The sequence below is a fragment of the Urocitellus parryii genome, chromosome 13 (assembly GCF_045843805.1).
Source record: "Urocitellus parryii isolate mUroPar1 chromosome 13, mUroPar1.hap1, whole genome shotgun sequence".
In the NCBI taxonomy this organism is placed as follows: Eukaryota; Metazoa; Chordata; class Mammalia; order Rodentia; family Sciuridae; genus Urocitellus; species Urocitellus parryii.
In genome coordinates, this window is record NC_135543.1 from 21,072,322 (window position 1) to 21,089,785 (window position 17,464).

At 34.5% G+C, this 17,464-nt stretch overlaps 1 protein-coding gene across 1 annotated transcript in view; it reads right to left on the reverse strand.

Moving 5' to 3' along the window:
* Positions 1–17,464, reverse strand: part of Dcc (DCC netrin 1 receptor) — a 1,056,042-nt gene that overhangs the window by 151,806 nt on the left and 886,772 nt on the right. The window contains exon 15 of the mRNA XM_077792339.1: positions 12,297–12,491. Within this exon, the coding sequence (XP_077648465.1) occupies positions 12,297–12,491 (195 nt within the window). The remainder of the gene's footprint in view (positions 1–12,296; positions 12,492–17,464) is intronic.

Consider the following 17,464-nt stretch of genomic DNA (forward strand, 5'->3'; position numbering starts at 1 on the left):
AGTAGTTTTCAGTTTGTAATGTGCCTCTTCTAACACGAATGTAGGAGACATAGTGGATCAGTCAGAAGTACACAATTCCTATGGATAACAGGTGATTTTCCTGTTGGGTACGAAAGCTACCACAATCTTATTCATCTAATTTCACTACCAAATCTCTCAGTATCATCCCTGGCCAGTCTAGTGATATATCTTTCTTCAAAAATGCTGGTTTGGGACTCTTTCTAAACTTTTCACTTTTAAAATATTGTTCATACTGTCATAATAATTAGATGATATATAGTTTAGAAAAAATGTTTTTTGAAGTTTAGGAGTTGTTTTGAAGTTTAAAAATAAAAGCAAACAGCCAAGATGGAGAGTCATCTTTTATATTGGTATTCTAGGGTTGTTGCAACAAGTTATGGAAACTTAAACAACAGAAATTGCTCCCTCACAGTTCTAAAAGCCTAACATCCGAAATTAAGGCACCAGCAGGGTCACTCTTTCCCTGGAGGCTCCACGTGAAACCCCTTCCTGCCTTTTACAGCTTCTGATCTCTAAATAGCTGCAACTTCCCACTCTGTCTTCACATGACCTTCCCTCTTCTGCATCTCACGACTCTGTGCCTCTTCTGAGGACATTAGAGTCCACCTGATAAAGCCATATGACCTCATCAAGATCTCTCAGCGTAAGTGCAACTTATTTTTCAAAATAAGGTCAGGTTCACGGATTCTGTAGGTCAAGAGTTGAGCATGCCTTCATAAGGTTCCTATTCAAACCACTATACCTTTTAAGGAAGTTTATCTTAGAAATCAATAATGTCCAAAATGTTACTTCTCACTAATTCTTAAGAAGGTAAGTTGACTTTCACATAAATACTTATAGAAGAAAATGAAACTTGACTCCTAAGGCTGACTTATCAGTAATACTAGATGCTACCAATATAAAGATTTAACCTCTCCTAATGAAAAAAAAGTAGCACAATGATTTGTCAGGGCATAAAAATCTGCCTTGTTGTAGTTCTGGCTTTCCTTCTTCTTTACATCAATTAATGCACAAGGTAGCAGTAAAAGTACAACTGGCTACTTTTTAAATGATTGATAACATAATCTCCTGTATCTAAACTATTTAGCTATACCTTTTTCTAATAATGAATAGAAAATTAAATGCTTAGTTTAGGAAAGACCATTTCTATTGAGTGACTAAAAGTTGAGACAACATATTATATTTCCAAGTGTGGTTAAAATACTTTTCTAAGATTTTGGCTGTAAATAACCAAAGCCCCCTGAACGATTGTGCTAATTAAATAAAATACACAAATCATTCATATAATGAACACACTACTTGATGAACTGATTACTAAGTTCTGGAATAGACATGCTAAAAGTAATGGATTCCCTTCTATTGTTGTGTTTAATCTACCAAAGTTACCTGCACCAGTTTCATGACTAGTATGTATCTTATTTTATGTAGTTATACAATAAAATTTTGATTATTAAAATACATAACCACATATACTCATGTCATCCCTAAAAAACAAAAAAAAAAGTTCTCAGATGAACCAACTAATGGCATGATTTGCCATGTTTTTAAAGTAGAACTTTTTCACTACATTAATGGTAATGATCTAAACTCTCTGCCCCATGTATGCTACCCTCAAAATACTAAAATGGCAGACAAATCCAGTCTTTTAAGTGGGGCATAACTGATATCTGGAGCCACAGAGGAAAAGGAAAGGGCATGGTGAGGAAAACAGGCCACAAAATCTAGAAGGCAGACTCTGGGTCACTAGAGTGTGAACTGAGGATCAGTGTAGTCAAGGGCATAGAAGATAATTCTGTTCAGGTAGCCATAGGTAACAACAAATCCCACCATTAAATGCAAGTATAATGTACCAATACAAATGTGGAAAAATAAAATAGATATGGAAACAAATAGTTTATCGGGGGCTTCCCCTGGAGACATTCTGGATATTAAATCATTTAACAAGAAGGGCCAGGTATTGGGCACAGCTTGCCAGTGCTAACAAGGTCTTCTTGCACAACTCTACATTGAGAAATGTTCTTTTTTTCTAATTAAGAAAATGACTATAACATGGAAAATTCACCCATTTTTTGTTTTGACTCATGTTAACTAAATGGCCAAGAATATTTGAAGAGAAAACTGTGTCTAAGATGATAATACATTATATGGTACTGAATGAATTTACATCTGTTAAATAAAAGCATTGAAATACACAAATCTGAATCTCCAAGCAACTATGAAATGCTAAGAGAACAGGGGGGCATAGATTACTTTAGCTCTATTCAAATCATATTCCACTCAATATGTATAGAACACAGGAATTTTGAAGAAATATTATTTACAGGGAGAAATTATAAGCAACATAGATGAGAAGCATAAATGATCAGATATGAGAGAAAACTTCATTTTATAACTCACACATTCAAAAGGCAGGAATAAAATTATATCACTCAAAATTACTGATGTGAACTTAAGAAGAAACATGAATTTCCTGTGTAAATAACAAAATTGCAAAATCATAGCAAGAAAGCAAATTGTCTTTCTTTTAGAATGGCTTATACAGCATGCACTATATGAATTTCTAATGATAAATTCTGATCCCCCAGTCTGAGACACAGCTGGGGTTTGTGCTCACTATTCTTGTAAATAAATGTTCTGAAAAGGTATTTAAGGACAAAGAAAGGAATAAATCTACCCTCCCATTTTATATTCTTTATTATTAAATAACTTATTTCAATTGGATCTCTGGGATCAGGCTTTTCAGAGTTTAGGTCACAAATCATTATCCTTAATTCTTCTTACACTCTGCCTCAAAAAATCCAAAGCAGAATTTTGTTAAGCAACACCTATAATGTACTTCATTTCAAAATAATCTAATGTCCTCTCTATGGTGCTCATTCATTTTTTATTCATGTATGTCAACTATTCTTGAGGCTGCTAAAGTGCATTGATTTTTCTGATTTAAAATGCTTGCATGTCATAAACTCAAAACTTTTATTTTCCATGCATGAAGGGGTTTTCTTGATGGGGGGCTGCTGAGCTTTAACATTGTTATTTACATGGAATTCACTGAACTCGGAATGCTCTCTGGGAGTTATAAAGGTTCATTTCTCCACAGGCGAAAAGACCCATTTCTAAGTGCACTCAAGTTAAATTTACTCCCGAAAAATACAATATGACAGTTAAGATTCACTCTTGATGAGATTTGTGACAGAAATGAGGAAATAGATATAATGCAGTTTGGCATCTTTGGTATTCTTAAAAAATCTGAAATTTTTGGCCTACTGAAATAATGAAATGACTGTTTAATTGCTTATTAAAGGGCTCCCACTCATGGTCAAAATGAATTAATAGGGATAGATTTATCCTTCTTGACTGGATCAAACTTAAAAGACTGAATAGATAAAATAACAGTTTTCAGACATTGGACATCAGGAGGATTAGTTCAGTGACTCTGAGAGAAGAGGTAGAGTCCAAGTCCTCCAATTTTCCCTTTTGTTGCCTGCAGAGATTTCCAGACTGTGGCAGAGAAAAGAGAAACCCAGAAGGAACCCAGCCATCTCCCGCAATCAAGGACATGCTGGAAGTCTGAGATGAACAAAGCAGCTAAAGGGTATGGAGAAGCACACCTGGAGAGAAGATAAGACAGGAGGGCTCTGGAGGATGACTGAGTTTTTCTGCAGTACCTTTCAGTATCTGTGTGTGAGGAAATGCCTCATGGCTGGAGCAAGAACCATCCAACAGTACCCAAAGTAAAACTCTTCAGCACTCTGACTCAGAGCTTGGAGTATGTGGTTTTCCACCAGCCAGATGGAAAAACCCACAGCTCATGGGAATCTGTTTAAAGTGTTCGGATGTATTTCTCCTTATTAGGACAAATTCTATTAGATACCACCATCTAATATTAAAGGCAAGCCTCAGAATTGCTCATGCTTTCCTGGGTGATTTAACTTCATCACAGAACAAATCTCAAGAATATTTAAACCACAAATATCTCTAGCACCCAATGAGATAAAACACACACCCATGGGCTGAGGTTGTGGCTCAGTGACAGAGCCCTTGCTTAGTATGCATGAGGCACTGGGTTTGATCCTCAGCACCACATAAACATAAATAAATAAAATAAAAGTATTGTGTCCACCTACAATTTAAAAAAAAATTTAAAAAAGACACACACACACACACACAATGTTTAGGAAGTCTACAAAAATTGGTTGACCTGCAAAATTAAGAAGAAAGAAAACAATTTGTAGTGAGCATGTAAATTAATAAAGAGAAATGGTTCTGGAAATGATGCCATTAAGATAATTTGTAGATGATAACATTAAACAGTATAACTATAATCATTTTCCATATATTCAAAAAGGTAGCGAAAAGACTAAGCAGAGTAGTCACAACATGGAACATAAACAAAGATAAAATCGGCTCTCACAGATAAAAGGCCCAATGGCAACATGGAAAACACTGAGGGGACTGCGATCTGACTGGTCCATTAGAAAACAATGACTTTAAAGACATAGTAATAAAAACAATCCCCCAAAGAAAAAAAAGACTAAAAAAACGAACCGAGAATCAGTGAGCTATAGTAAACCTACAGTGGAGTCTCCAGTTGAGAGGTATGGGAGAAGGAATTAAGAAAATCATTTGAAGAGATAATGGGCAAGACTTTCCTGAATGTGATAAATTCTTTAAAACCAACAGTCTAAGAACCTCAACAAATCCCCAAACAGGAGAAACATAAACAAGACCATACCAAGACATCAAAATAAAGTTGTATAAAATCACTAGCAAGAAAACTTCCAGGTAGAGAGTAAATAACACCCCCAAAAAGTAAGAAGGTCAACCTTCTTGGAACCAAGACAATACAGAAAATAGTTAAGGAACATCCTTTTAAATACTGAAGAAAAAAAAAATTGTGAAGCTCGAATTCGATGCCTTATGAAAATTATTGAAAAAAACAAAGGCAAAATAAATGATTTTCATACATAAACAAAAAGTCAATCGTAAACACAACAGCCTTAAAAAGAAATATTAAAGAAGTCCTTCAGAAAGGAAGAACAAATTGAAAATCTGAATTAACACTAAAGTAATCATAAAGAGTAGCTGTCTCTGGGCTGGGGATGTGGCTCAAGCGGTAGCGCGCTCGCCTGTCATGCTTGTGGCCCGGGCTCCATCCTCAGCACCACATACCAACAGAGATGTTGTGTCCACCGAGAACTAAAAAATAAGTATTGAAAATTCTCTCTCTCTGTCTCTCCTCTCTCACTCTCTCTTAAAAAAAAAAAAGAGTAGCTGTTTAGTGGGATATAAAGTTTATTTCTCTTTTTTAAAATATTTAAATGATATTTATCTGTTTATAAAAAATTGTAACCATGTATTGTGAAGTGTAATATTTTGCTATGGTCAATCATGATAAATTCAAGATACATAATACAAATTTTAGGAAGGCAAACCAGTTAAACTAATGAGTCCAAAGAGGATGAAAAATAAAAACAAACACTCGATTTTCCAATTAATAAAAGGCAGAAAGACAAGAAAAAAATTCTCAAGGAACAGAAAGAACAATAAATATAAGAATAATATAAATAGAAGAAAGGTAAATAAAACTAAATTCTGTCTACAGTAGTACTAAATGTAAATGGTCTAACTACCTTAATTAAAATTCAGCATTAGCATTGGATTGAAAAAGAAAAAAGACCCAGCTGTGTGCTGCTTACAAGAAACCTACTTTATATATGAAGATAATTTAAAAGCAAAATAATAGAAATATATATCATGTTAACACAAAAAAAGTCTAAAGTAGATATGGTAAGAATAGAAAAGGTAGATTTCAATGTAAAGAATATTATCAGTGATAAATAGGGATATTTCATAAATGATAAAGTAGTTAATTCATTAACAGAACAAAGGAATCCTAAATGATTATGTACCTGATATCAGATCTTTAAAATATATGGGAAAGAAATTGATGGAATTAAAAGAAGAAACACATAAATCTACAGGTATAATTGCCCTGTTACATGTGTTTTTCTATTTTCACTCCAAGTAAGTCCTGAACTTAGCTCAAGGGTTAACAGTGGTCATACAATTATGATTTAGCTCTGGGACTCATACACAAATCTATGACTTGTGGTTAATTAAAAATTTTAGGGCTTTGTCATTAGATTGTTTAATTTTTTGGACAATGGAAAAGATTTTATTTTTTTTCTGGAACACATTGTTTTTACATATAGGAAATATAAGTTTCCTGCAGTTGTATACTCTAGCAGCAAGTCCTGGTCAGATTTGAATTTGATCCCAGGCTTCTCTCTACGCATTTAGAGCCAGATCTTCAGTGTTTATTATTATCTAGGTGTGTTAAAATAATATTGGAATTTTGTTTTCATTTAAAAAGTATAGGTGTGATGGCACATGCCTATAATCCCAGTGGCTCAGGAGTCTAAGGCAGTAGATTCAAAAGATTGAAATCAGTCTGAGCTACTTAGCAAGGCCCTGTCTCAAAAAATAAACAAAAAAAATTTTAAAAATAAAGAGGGCTGATGATGTGGCTCAGTGGCTAAGCATCCTTTGGTTAAATCCCTGGTACCAAACAAACAGCAACAACAACAACAAAACCAGCTTTGACTTCAGTTATTCGTCTTTCCTCATTTAAAATATTGACATGTTGTGGAAAAAAATGGAGAAACAGGCTGGTTTTGTATTGTGTTTGGAAGAAATGTACTCAGTATCTTTCTATAAATATCAAATGACAAGAACAATTAAGGATGAAATCTGGATTGTTCCAATCCAATAAAATAAAAAGACAGGGGAAAAAAATTTTGAATGCTTAGATTTAATGTTGTAGGATAAATGACCCACATAGCCCTTTACTTTATCAGTGAGGTTTTACGAATGATAAATCAGATTATAAAATACAAGACAAAATATAGAAAGGGTTTTTTTAAGAGAGAAGAAAAAGATTCAAAGTTTCTATTTAAATAGGAGAGATTTTTGCTTCAATGATAAGTAAGATCTTTCCTACTCTTGTTCAATAATATTATTCATCTTTTGTAATTTTTTTTCCAAACAGCCTTAAAAAATTCACCAGGTATAAGACAATGCATCTGCTTTGGACCTCTGAGAGTAGAAAGTGAGAAAAGAGTTACAAATAGAATGTATGTATTATTAATGCATCACCCTGCAGCTGTCCTTAAAGACTGCTTGAAAATTCCTATAGGCTTAGAAGACACTAGCCTGAAAAAAAAAATCATAAATGATAAAATCCATTCTTCCTGATAGCTTCTGAGTAATGATCTCACAAGTGACCTTTTCTCATCTCTCTCACTCTCTCTGGGCAACCAGTGCTCATGTTGAATGAATCTAACTCTCCTGCTCACGATTATCTAATCAGCCTCTTATTGTAGTTAAAACTAGTTCACATTTTAAAAATTCATGCTGAACTGAATGTCACTGCATGGTTAGATTTTAAAATTTATACTAATTAATTGTAGTAAGTAGGCTTTATATAACATCATGCCTTTGATGACTTATCTGAGTCCCAAACTCTGTAACTCTCAACCATTTTTAAAATTTTATTTTTAATATAGTCCAGTTTTAGGTAATGGAGACAAACTAGAACACTACACACACACACACACACACACACACACACAACCCAAAGACTATGAAACTTCATTATAACTACATTTTATCTATCATTATAACTACATTTTATCTATCTGCTGAACAAAAAATGTACAAAATAGGAAAGATGTCTCAATTACAGGCATCAAGTATTTTCAACTTCTGAAAAATTAAAAATGGCTTTATTTTTATTGTCTCAATTGAATCTCCTAAAACTTTGTAAGGTAGACATCCTATCCTGTTTTACAGATGGGAAACTGAGGCACAAAGCCTCACAGTATGGGGATGAGAAGGTCTATCTTAAAAGACCAACCTACCACCACCATTAATATCTGTTAACTCTCTGACACTATAATATAGGGAATAAAAGATTCTTATTCCCAATTTTCATTGAGATCATGTTAGGCCAGAACTCAAATCACTTTTCAAATATCAAACATTATACAAGGGGGGGGGGGAATATGAATCTTAACCAAGATCAAAAATTCTATTCAATTCCATATTTATTTGCCTTCTTGAATGCTTACATTAAGTTTTTAAAAATTAATTGTTAGTTTATCAAAACAATGTCCTCTAAAATCTGCAAGTAAACTAGCAGAGGAACACTAAGATCCTTAGGTGATCACAAAGTTCCACCTTAAGAAATCCAGAGAAGATCAAAGCAGAACTAAAATAAGTATCAGGAAGGAAACAGTCAAGAAAAGAGAGAAAAGAATAAGAAATAGAGACCTTGGAGATGACCAGTAATGTCATCTTCTTTACCAAGATCCACAAATTTGGTAAACCTTTCCCCAGGGAACACAACTGACCAATATCAGAAATGAAAAAGCAGTTACCACTATAGATAATAAATGGATATTATAAATGATTCAAATAACCTTAAGTCCAGCAAAATGAAGTGAACACATTTCATGAAAAATTTAACTTAAAAAAACCACAAGAATATATGCAAAATCTAAAAGGGTGTCTGTCAAGGAAATGAAATCTATTATCAAAAGAGTTTTCTTTTTTTTATACAATAAAACCTCTGGTCCAGTTTGTTTCACTAGTAAATTCTATGGAACATCCAAGGAATAAAGGCTATCAATTTTAAAATAAACTTTCACTAATAGAAGAGGAGCAACCTGGTGCAACTGTTTTTATAAGGCCAATATGACATTAAGAAACTACATGAAAAGTGTAGACAAATATCACTTCATGATCATGAGCACAAAATGAAATAAGAAAAGGACATTGCATGATCACCACATAGTATTTACATGGGAAACTCAAGGCTAGTTACCCTTTGAAAATCAGTGTAATTTACCATATTCTAATATAAAAAAAATCATGTGGTCACTTCAGTAGATCAAAAATTATTTCATAGAAATTCTAAAAATATCTATAACAAAAATTTTAAGAAAGCTAGGAAGAGTATAAAATTTCCGCAATGCAATAAAAACCATGTACAAAGAACCTGTATCTAATAAGGGATTTCAGTACAAATACTATATTTTTGCATCCTGTGATCAAAATAAGGCAAAAATGCCTGCTTCCAACACTTCTGTTTGGCATTTTACTGAATATCCTAACCACTATAGTAAGACAAGAGAAAGAAAAGGCACAGAGCTCAGAAATTAAGTGCAAAACGGTTCCTAGGTACATTTGTTTTTCAGAGAATCTACAAAACCAATGAAAAGTAGGTAAATTGAACAGGTGTTAGTATATAAGGTTAATGTTACAAAATCTGTTGTATTCTCCTACACCAACAATCAACACCTGGAAAATAAGTTTCAGAAACAATTGAGTTTAAAAGAGTTCTAAAAAGTATGTATTTTAATGAATAAATCAATAAGCATTCAAGAACATTATACTGAAAAACAAAATATTACCGAGAAAAATTAAAGAAGAAAAATTTAAAATGTAGTTTATTATACATCAATTAAGCTCTTGAAAATTCATTTAAATATGCAGTTTATTTTATATAAATCATAATTATAAAGATATAAAGATAATTTGAATGATAGAGGAAGAGATCAACATGTAGATAAATTTCTTAAAACATCATTTGGCTTTAAATTAATTTTGCTAAATAGTGCTAAATTCAGAGCGTGTGGATCTATATCCTATGTGTACATCAAGCCTTGTATGAGGGCTCTTGAACTAAAAGGGGTGAAAAGCCAATAGACTAATTATAAATAATAGTAGAAACATTGGTTAATTAAGCTCTGTATCAATACTAAATCTTTTTAAAATCAGGTGATATTATTGTTAAAAATGGTCTTGCATTTCCAGACCAGAAGTAGGTAACTTGTCTTCCATATAAACAGTGAATTATTATTCCTGATAAACAAAATGCTATTTAGAGATTCTGGTCTTTCATCCAAAAGAAGAGGTGGTTTGTGGGTTAATTTTAAAACAAATTGTTCTGCATAATCTCAAATGCAATTATAATACTTGAAGGTAAGAAACTGACCTTATACTTTGGTCAATTTTAATTTTCCTTAATTCAGTTTTAATTGTACAACTGTTGTGCAGTACTTAAAACAAAAAAAAAATTCTTATATATAATGCCTACACAACTTTGGACTTCTCAAAGTTTAAATATTAAAAAATACATGTATTTTTATTTTACAGTATCTTTTCACAAAGATGCTATAAAAAGTGTTATGCCTATTTTAATGATCAACAGAATAAACAAAACAGTGTTTTCTTTGCAGAGTTTGAATGTGGACTAGAATACATCTTTTATTTTTATAAAAATGAGACCTTATGTCTCACAAATATACTGGCTAAATAGAAAAACAAAACATTTGTTTTCATAACCTTAGGATACTTAAACAATGAACAATAACAGCACACTAATCATTTTCTTTCATATTTTGTTTGAAGATTTGGGACTTTGTTAAAAGCATATCAACTGGTAGTACTAAAATAAAGTTGTGTAGGCATTATATAGATTTTTTCTTTCTAGATAGGATTTTAAGTACAAATGCATGATTAATGATGATTTAGGTTTTACCATATCTTTGTATTTGCCTTTGGAGTCCTATTTGCCTTTTCCTTCCGTTGCTGGGGGAGTGAACCCAGGCCCTCACACCTATTAGGCAAACAGTGCCACAGAGCCACCCTCCCAGGCTCTTCCTTAACACACATTACAATGGGGGGGTCTTTTCTTTTTTTTTTCTTGTTAAGCACTTGGGGAATTTTGCTGAGGTTCATCTCACTGACTTTTAAACCTTGCAAAATTTGGAGACTCCATAGACTTTCTTTTTAACAAAAAGCATCCTTATCAACAGGACATGGTGAAATGATTCCATTTTCCCTCACGAATTCCTTCTGAATTTGCACCACACTCATGCTCATTGCCGGGAGCCCATGCACTGCCAGGGTAACCTCTCTTTTCTGTCTGGTGAGTGGCATCAAGATGAACTGTCAGAGATGGTGTATTGTGAATAATAGATAAGTGAGAGTCCCCTGACATAGGTTTGATGGCTATAAAATATGAGCTTTGTGATTGCCCTTACATTCGCACTCCAGGATTGACTGAGGGAATATTATTTCTAAATGCCAACCTAACTGAAATTGTGGAGAGTTTCAGTAGGTGCTTCTCTTATTAGTGCTTGAAGCAATTACAGACAGAATGGGTCAGTGCAATTTTCCTCTGGCAAAGGGAAAATCTTTTCTTGTGACTGCATTTTAGCTATTCAAATTCAAATTGGGCTTCTCATCACAAATGTTCTGTTTGTGAGACACACTGCAAATAAGTAGCACCCCCACCCCTGATCAGGTTGCATTTCCAGTGGGGTCAATGTAATTCATTGTTGATAATATGGCATTAAATCAACAGGTAGAATCAACTTGCCTTTGACATTGTAAGAATTATTTAACTTATTGGCATCCTGATATATTAAGTATTTTTCTTTTATGTCCCTTTGCTAATGATATAGTCTCTTACAGCACTATAGAAAATCTGATCTAAATCAGTTTTAAGGATTACACACACAATAGACCTCTCTGAAAGAACGAATTTTCCATGAATACAGAAATATCAGAGGGGAAGCATTATATTCCACTTTTCAAAAAAGAAGGCAGGATTGACTGCAGTAAGAGAATCTGAACTGGGGAGGAAACAGAAATACATGTACAGGGTTTTGATAATTCCAATTGACTGTCTCGAATAAAAATTTCTTTTCTCATCTTGTTGTTTTATAGTTAGAATGTCAGCCTCAAAGCTTTATCTATGAATGCTAAGGGAAAAGAAAGTACTGTGATTAGATAATGCCAGGCTAAAGAAAACTTGACAGAAATCTTCCTAGTAAGAACAATAAAGATAAATTTTTGATTTTTTTATAAGACCTATTAAGATTAGAAGTCCCCACTGACCTTTGGATAAAGGAAAATTATCCAAATCACTTTGTGCATCCTGATATGTATGCAAGGGTAGGCAACAAGGCACCCACCATTACAGATCTCTCTAGATCAATTTCCCCAAATTAAAACTCCAGAAAGGTTGTGAAAGAGTTTGTGTGTGTGTGTGTGTGTGTGTGTGTGTAGAGAAAGAGAAAGAGTTGTTTAAACATCTCCTAACTGCTACATGTTGAAGTTATAATTCCAAAGAGCAATTTTCCAATAAATAAAACAATTTAAAATAAATCATTTTCCTTAGTAGAATGAAAACCACAGTTACTTACCTAACCGCTCAATCGAATAGTATCGTTGCTTGCTGTCCACCCGCACCGTCTCCGCATAAGGACTCCCGACGCCATACCCGATAATGTAACCCCGCACCACAATGTTCGGGTTCAATGGAGGGGTCCAACTCATGATGATGCAGTTGGTCTGGGGCCTCACATGGAGTGAGCTTGGCTGGTCAGGGACTTGAGACTCTAGGGTTCAAAATGAGGCCTCGTTAGCACATCTCAGAATACAGCCTGTAGCATGGCAAAACTTCCCGTTTATGCAGGACCATATCATCTTGCCTAGGTTTTCAAGTAATGCATCCCTTCCTGCCCAAGGCCCTCCTGTTTTTCAGCATGTGCTACATTTCCACCTGTAATTTGACTGTCACCAAAATTTTTAGCCATAAGAGGATACTGTGTTCCTTTCGCAGACACTGCAGCATCATGTATCTTTATTCTAGAAGTTTCTTCTCTTGGTTCATTTCTTTCTTAGGTATCATTAATAAAGAGTGGAATCAAGGCATACGTAAGAATTATGAAAAGGAAAATGAAATATGAAAAATTGTCTGGCCCAATATTTACTCTGATTTAACTAAAAACAAAAAATAAATGTACTCTTTCTTTCTTAAGAAATTGTGAGTTGAAACAGTTTAGGGCCATGATCTGTTCAGCATGATTAGGATGATATTTGACTTGGTGTTGACAACATCTGTGAAAAATGTATTGTTATTAAAAGAAAGAAGACTGTGGCTTGGATCACAACCACCCAGGCTTTGAAACGGAGAAAATTTAGTTTAATACCATAATCTATCATTTATTAGCTGTGTGTCCTCATGAAATTATTCAGTTGCTCTGAGTTTCCCTTCAAATTAGGCTGGCATCCCAACACAGTGATTGACTCCAAGCTCAAGCTCAGGATGTAATGAAAAGCAAAGTCAAAGTCTGATTAGACACAAGCTATGAGAGTGTGAGACCTTTCTTGTCCTCTCTAAGGCTCAGTTCCTCAGGTGGAGAATGTAGATCAAGTTGGTTATTTCATACGGTGCTGGAAAGATGTATTGAGATAATGCCCCAAACACTCTGATTATGAATAGTTCCTAAATTCTCAACTGAAGATAGCTACTAGGAACAAAATGTACATACCAGCCTAATACACATTTTCTTTAAAGGGGTTAAAGGTTGAATATTAATAATATTAATATTAAATTGACATTCTGACTTTTACCTTGTCATTCTTCTCTGTGATCATGTCCTAAATGTATGATATATTTTCTCAACACTGATCATTATTCCATTAATAAGCATTTATATAGCATCTTCTCTCTCTGGGCTAAGGTAGGTACTCATGATATTGAGGACACTGAGGAAAGGGAACCCGGCAGGCACTATTACAGTTTCTATTCAAGTGGGAAATATTGGCAAGTAAGAAGGTATCATTAGACTCTGAGAAATAATTTGATAGGCATAAGGGATACTTAACTGACTCTTCGAAAGTCAGAAAAGTCTTGTAGGAAAAAAGAATAAGGCCACCCCAACTTCAATGGTCCTAGAAGTGATTAATGTAGTTCCTGGTAATTAATAGATACTCAAAAACATAAGTAATTTGAATCTTATTCAAATTATTATATTCATTATTTCTTTCCCAACCAAAAATTTCTGAAGTTAACATATGGTAAATTATGTGAAGGAACTTGATGACTAAGGGGAATATTACAGCACATTTTTCTCCTGATATAGTAGCATATGCTGACACAATTCCCTCCACCAACTTTATCCATATTCAACATGCAGGCTTCCAGATTATGGGGTGAAAGAAAAAAATGTGTTTTGTTAAAGTTTTTAAAGTGGGTAACAACAGTATTTCAAAATATTCTAAAGCTATTATGCCAAAAGAATTTTCTAAAGGTGGTTCTGTTTTCCTTTGATGCCCCTTTGTGAGCAGGAAAGGATAAGCTATTATTTGCCCTAAAGAAGCCTGTGATATAATATGCAAGGGCATCATAAAAAATTATGTCTCCAAACATGGGTATAAACCTTTATGGCAGCAACACAATGTTTGTGAAGTATTTCCCACTATAAACCCTAAGTAAAAGTAATAAAAGAGATGAAAGGGATGGATTAATACTTCCCAACCCTATTTCCACAGTCTCTCCAGCGTCCTTGAAATGTAATGGGCTTTACAATCAATTCTGTTTAACATATTCGAAGTTTTGCAATAACCTTTGGAACAACAAGATAATCTGCTTAATCTTAAGAAAATAAACCAAATGTTACTCAGATTGTGAGCATTTATAGCTTCCTAAAATAATAAGAAGGTGTAATGTTTGAATGACAATGTTCAACATTTTTTTGGAATAAAAGAAACTATTAAAAATGGTTTCTGAACAATGAGCATTTCTCCTTATTTCTGCAAACCACAGAATAGTTCTGTAGGTTACCTAAGTTAGTATCCACAGAATTGCATCCATTGGAATTCTAAGCAAAGCGTGGAAATGAGTAAAACAAGAGGCTCTTGAACAGGAGCTATTGCTATATTCTTTGATGCATAAAAATGGTTTTAACCCTAGATGCAAATATCAAAACCAGTTTAACAAATTAAAACAAGAATGATAGAACATAAGAATATATGTTGTCCTTATATCTGAATATTTTATGGGCTCTTATCACTCAATGAAGTCACAGGGCCAGGAGAACAGTAACCATTGAGTCAACATTAGAACTAAGCCATCCATAATATATGGCCTCATTATATCAATAACTAGGCCATGAGATGGCCCATAATCCAGAACAGCCCCTTCATGCCTACCTACTGAGTTCTCAATATAAATATAGAAATAAAAAAAAATTATGCTATCTGAGTGAATTTTCTGTGATACAGATGATCTTATAGGTTATGAAAGTGATTATTACTAAAATGAACTATAAAATATCAATTTAGACATTTTCCTGTGGATGGTTAGTGACATGAGTACTCCTTATTTGGGATCTGAAACTTGAATTTGCTACTCAGAATTACATGAAAGATTTTACAAGTATTTCTAGCACAATGATTACATACATAAAATAGAGGAGTATTAGGGTAATTATTGAGATAATTTGAAACCAAACATAAGCACATTTTGCCTGAAATACCCAAGTTAATGATGCACCAAATTTTTAGTGTAGTCTGAATGATCAAGATAACGAAGTCAGCTGACAGCTGTGATTATGCAATGGAATTATAGAATCTCTCTTTGGCTTATTTTGATTTTAAAGGACATATGCTTTTCTTTGAGTGATGATTGCAGGTTTCTACTAGTGATTAATTTTCAGATGTAGTACTCTAGCAAATTCATTAGATTTATCCTTGTGACATTTCAACAATTACTGTGCACCTCTAATACATGAGTCATAGTTCTGGATGTTGAGGGAAGGAAGACAAAAATAAATAAACAAACAAACAAACAAATAAATAAATAAATAAGATGAGCTCTTGATAAGATATGCTGAAAAGACAATAATTGAGTAAGCAAGGAAGGTCCCCTGGTAGAGTTCAAGGCTAATGAACAGATAGAGTCAGCCTTATAAATATGGTGGGCAGATTTAAAGCAAAGGGAACAGCTTATGTATAGGCCCTATCCTAAGAACGACTTTGGTGTTTTCAGAAATCAGTGAAGGTCACAATGCCTGGGACATAGAAGGTACAAAGGAAAACAGAAACAGTCCAGAGTCAGCTGCTGGGGATGTAAAAGGGTGCTGCTCCTATGAAGAGTAGTCTCCTCAAAAAAATCTAAAACAGAATCACCATAGGATCTTACAATTCTCCTTCTGAATATATACACAAAGAAACTGAAAGCAAAAACTCAAACAACTAATTGCAAAACCACATTCATAGCAGCACCTTTTACAATTGCCAAAAGGTGAAAAATAACCCAAGTGTCCATAAAACAACAACAACAACAAAACAAAACAAAACACTGCAGCCTTTTCATACAATTGGTTACCATTCAGTCTTGAAGAGGAATAGATTTTTGACACATGCTGAAATATGGGTGAGTCTTAAGGATGTTAACTGAAATGAAGCAGAGACAGAAGGACAAAAGCTCTATGATTATACTTATATAATGCACCTGAGTTGTTGAATTCACAAAGACACTCAGTAGAATGGTGGGTGCCAAGGGCTGGGGGTGGGGAGGCAATGGGAAGTGATTGTTTAATGGGTGCAACATTTCAGCTGTGCCAGATGGAGAGTTCTGGGGATGGATGATGGTGATGGTCGAATAACAATGTGATTGCACTTAATGCCACAGGAATAAATGATTATTTACATACAGCTAAAAATGATTAAGATGGTGAATTATGTTGTCTTCATTAACACAATTTAAAAAATCTATCAGGGAAGGGACTGTGGGAGAAAGAGAGTGAAAAGTCAGTAACCAAGTTACTATGAGCAAGTCAAGCCAAGGAAAGTATGAAGGCTTAAGTTAGAGAGATGGGTTGAAAGCATTATGAGATCCCATCTTACTCCCCAACCCTGGTCAGGAAAGATCACCCAAGATCTTCTCATTGTACTTAGAATAATATCTGGTGAACATTTGTGGATAGTGCAGTTGAACTTGCCTGGGTGGCTGTGGGAAGATGAGGTAAAGTGGACAGATAGGACTTTGGGGGTGTAGACTGTGAGCAGCATGGAAAAAGGAGACCCAGTCACAATTTGTAGGCCTCTGCCTTGGGCAACTGGAGCATCCTCATCTTGATGAGGAGAACAGACAAGTTTTTCTGGGTCATGTGCAGTTGGTGACATCAGGCAGGGAGTGGGATATGTAAGCCTGGGGCTTGGTGAAAAGATCATGCTTAGAAATACAGATGTGGAAGCCACCAGCTTCTGGATGGCATTTAAAATAAATGCATACAAACCCAGTTAATCCATGTGTGCAAATCAACAAAATACAAATAACATGCTATGGCTCTGTTTAGAAACCCTCAACGTGTCCCCATGTTGTAAGGACAGGTTCTTTACAATGGCCTGAAAGGCCACCTGTGATCCAGGCCTCTGCTCACTTCCCTCTCCGACCCTCCTATTTCCCTTCCTTTCATTGCCTCACTCCAGCCCTCTGCTCCTCACCAAACACTTCACTGTTCTTCAAAAATGGCAAGCTTATGCTGGCCACCGGGCATCTGCACTTACTGGGCCTCCTGCC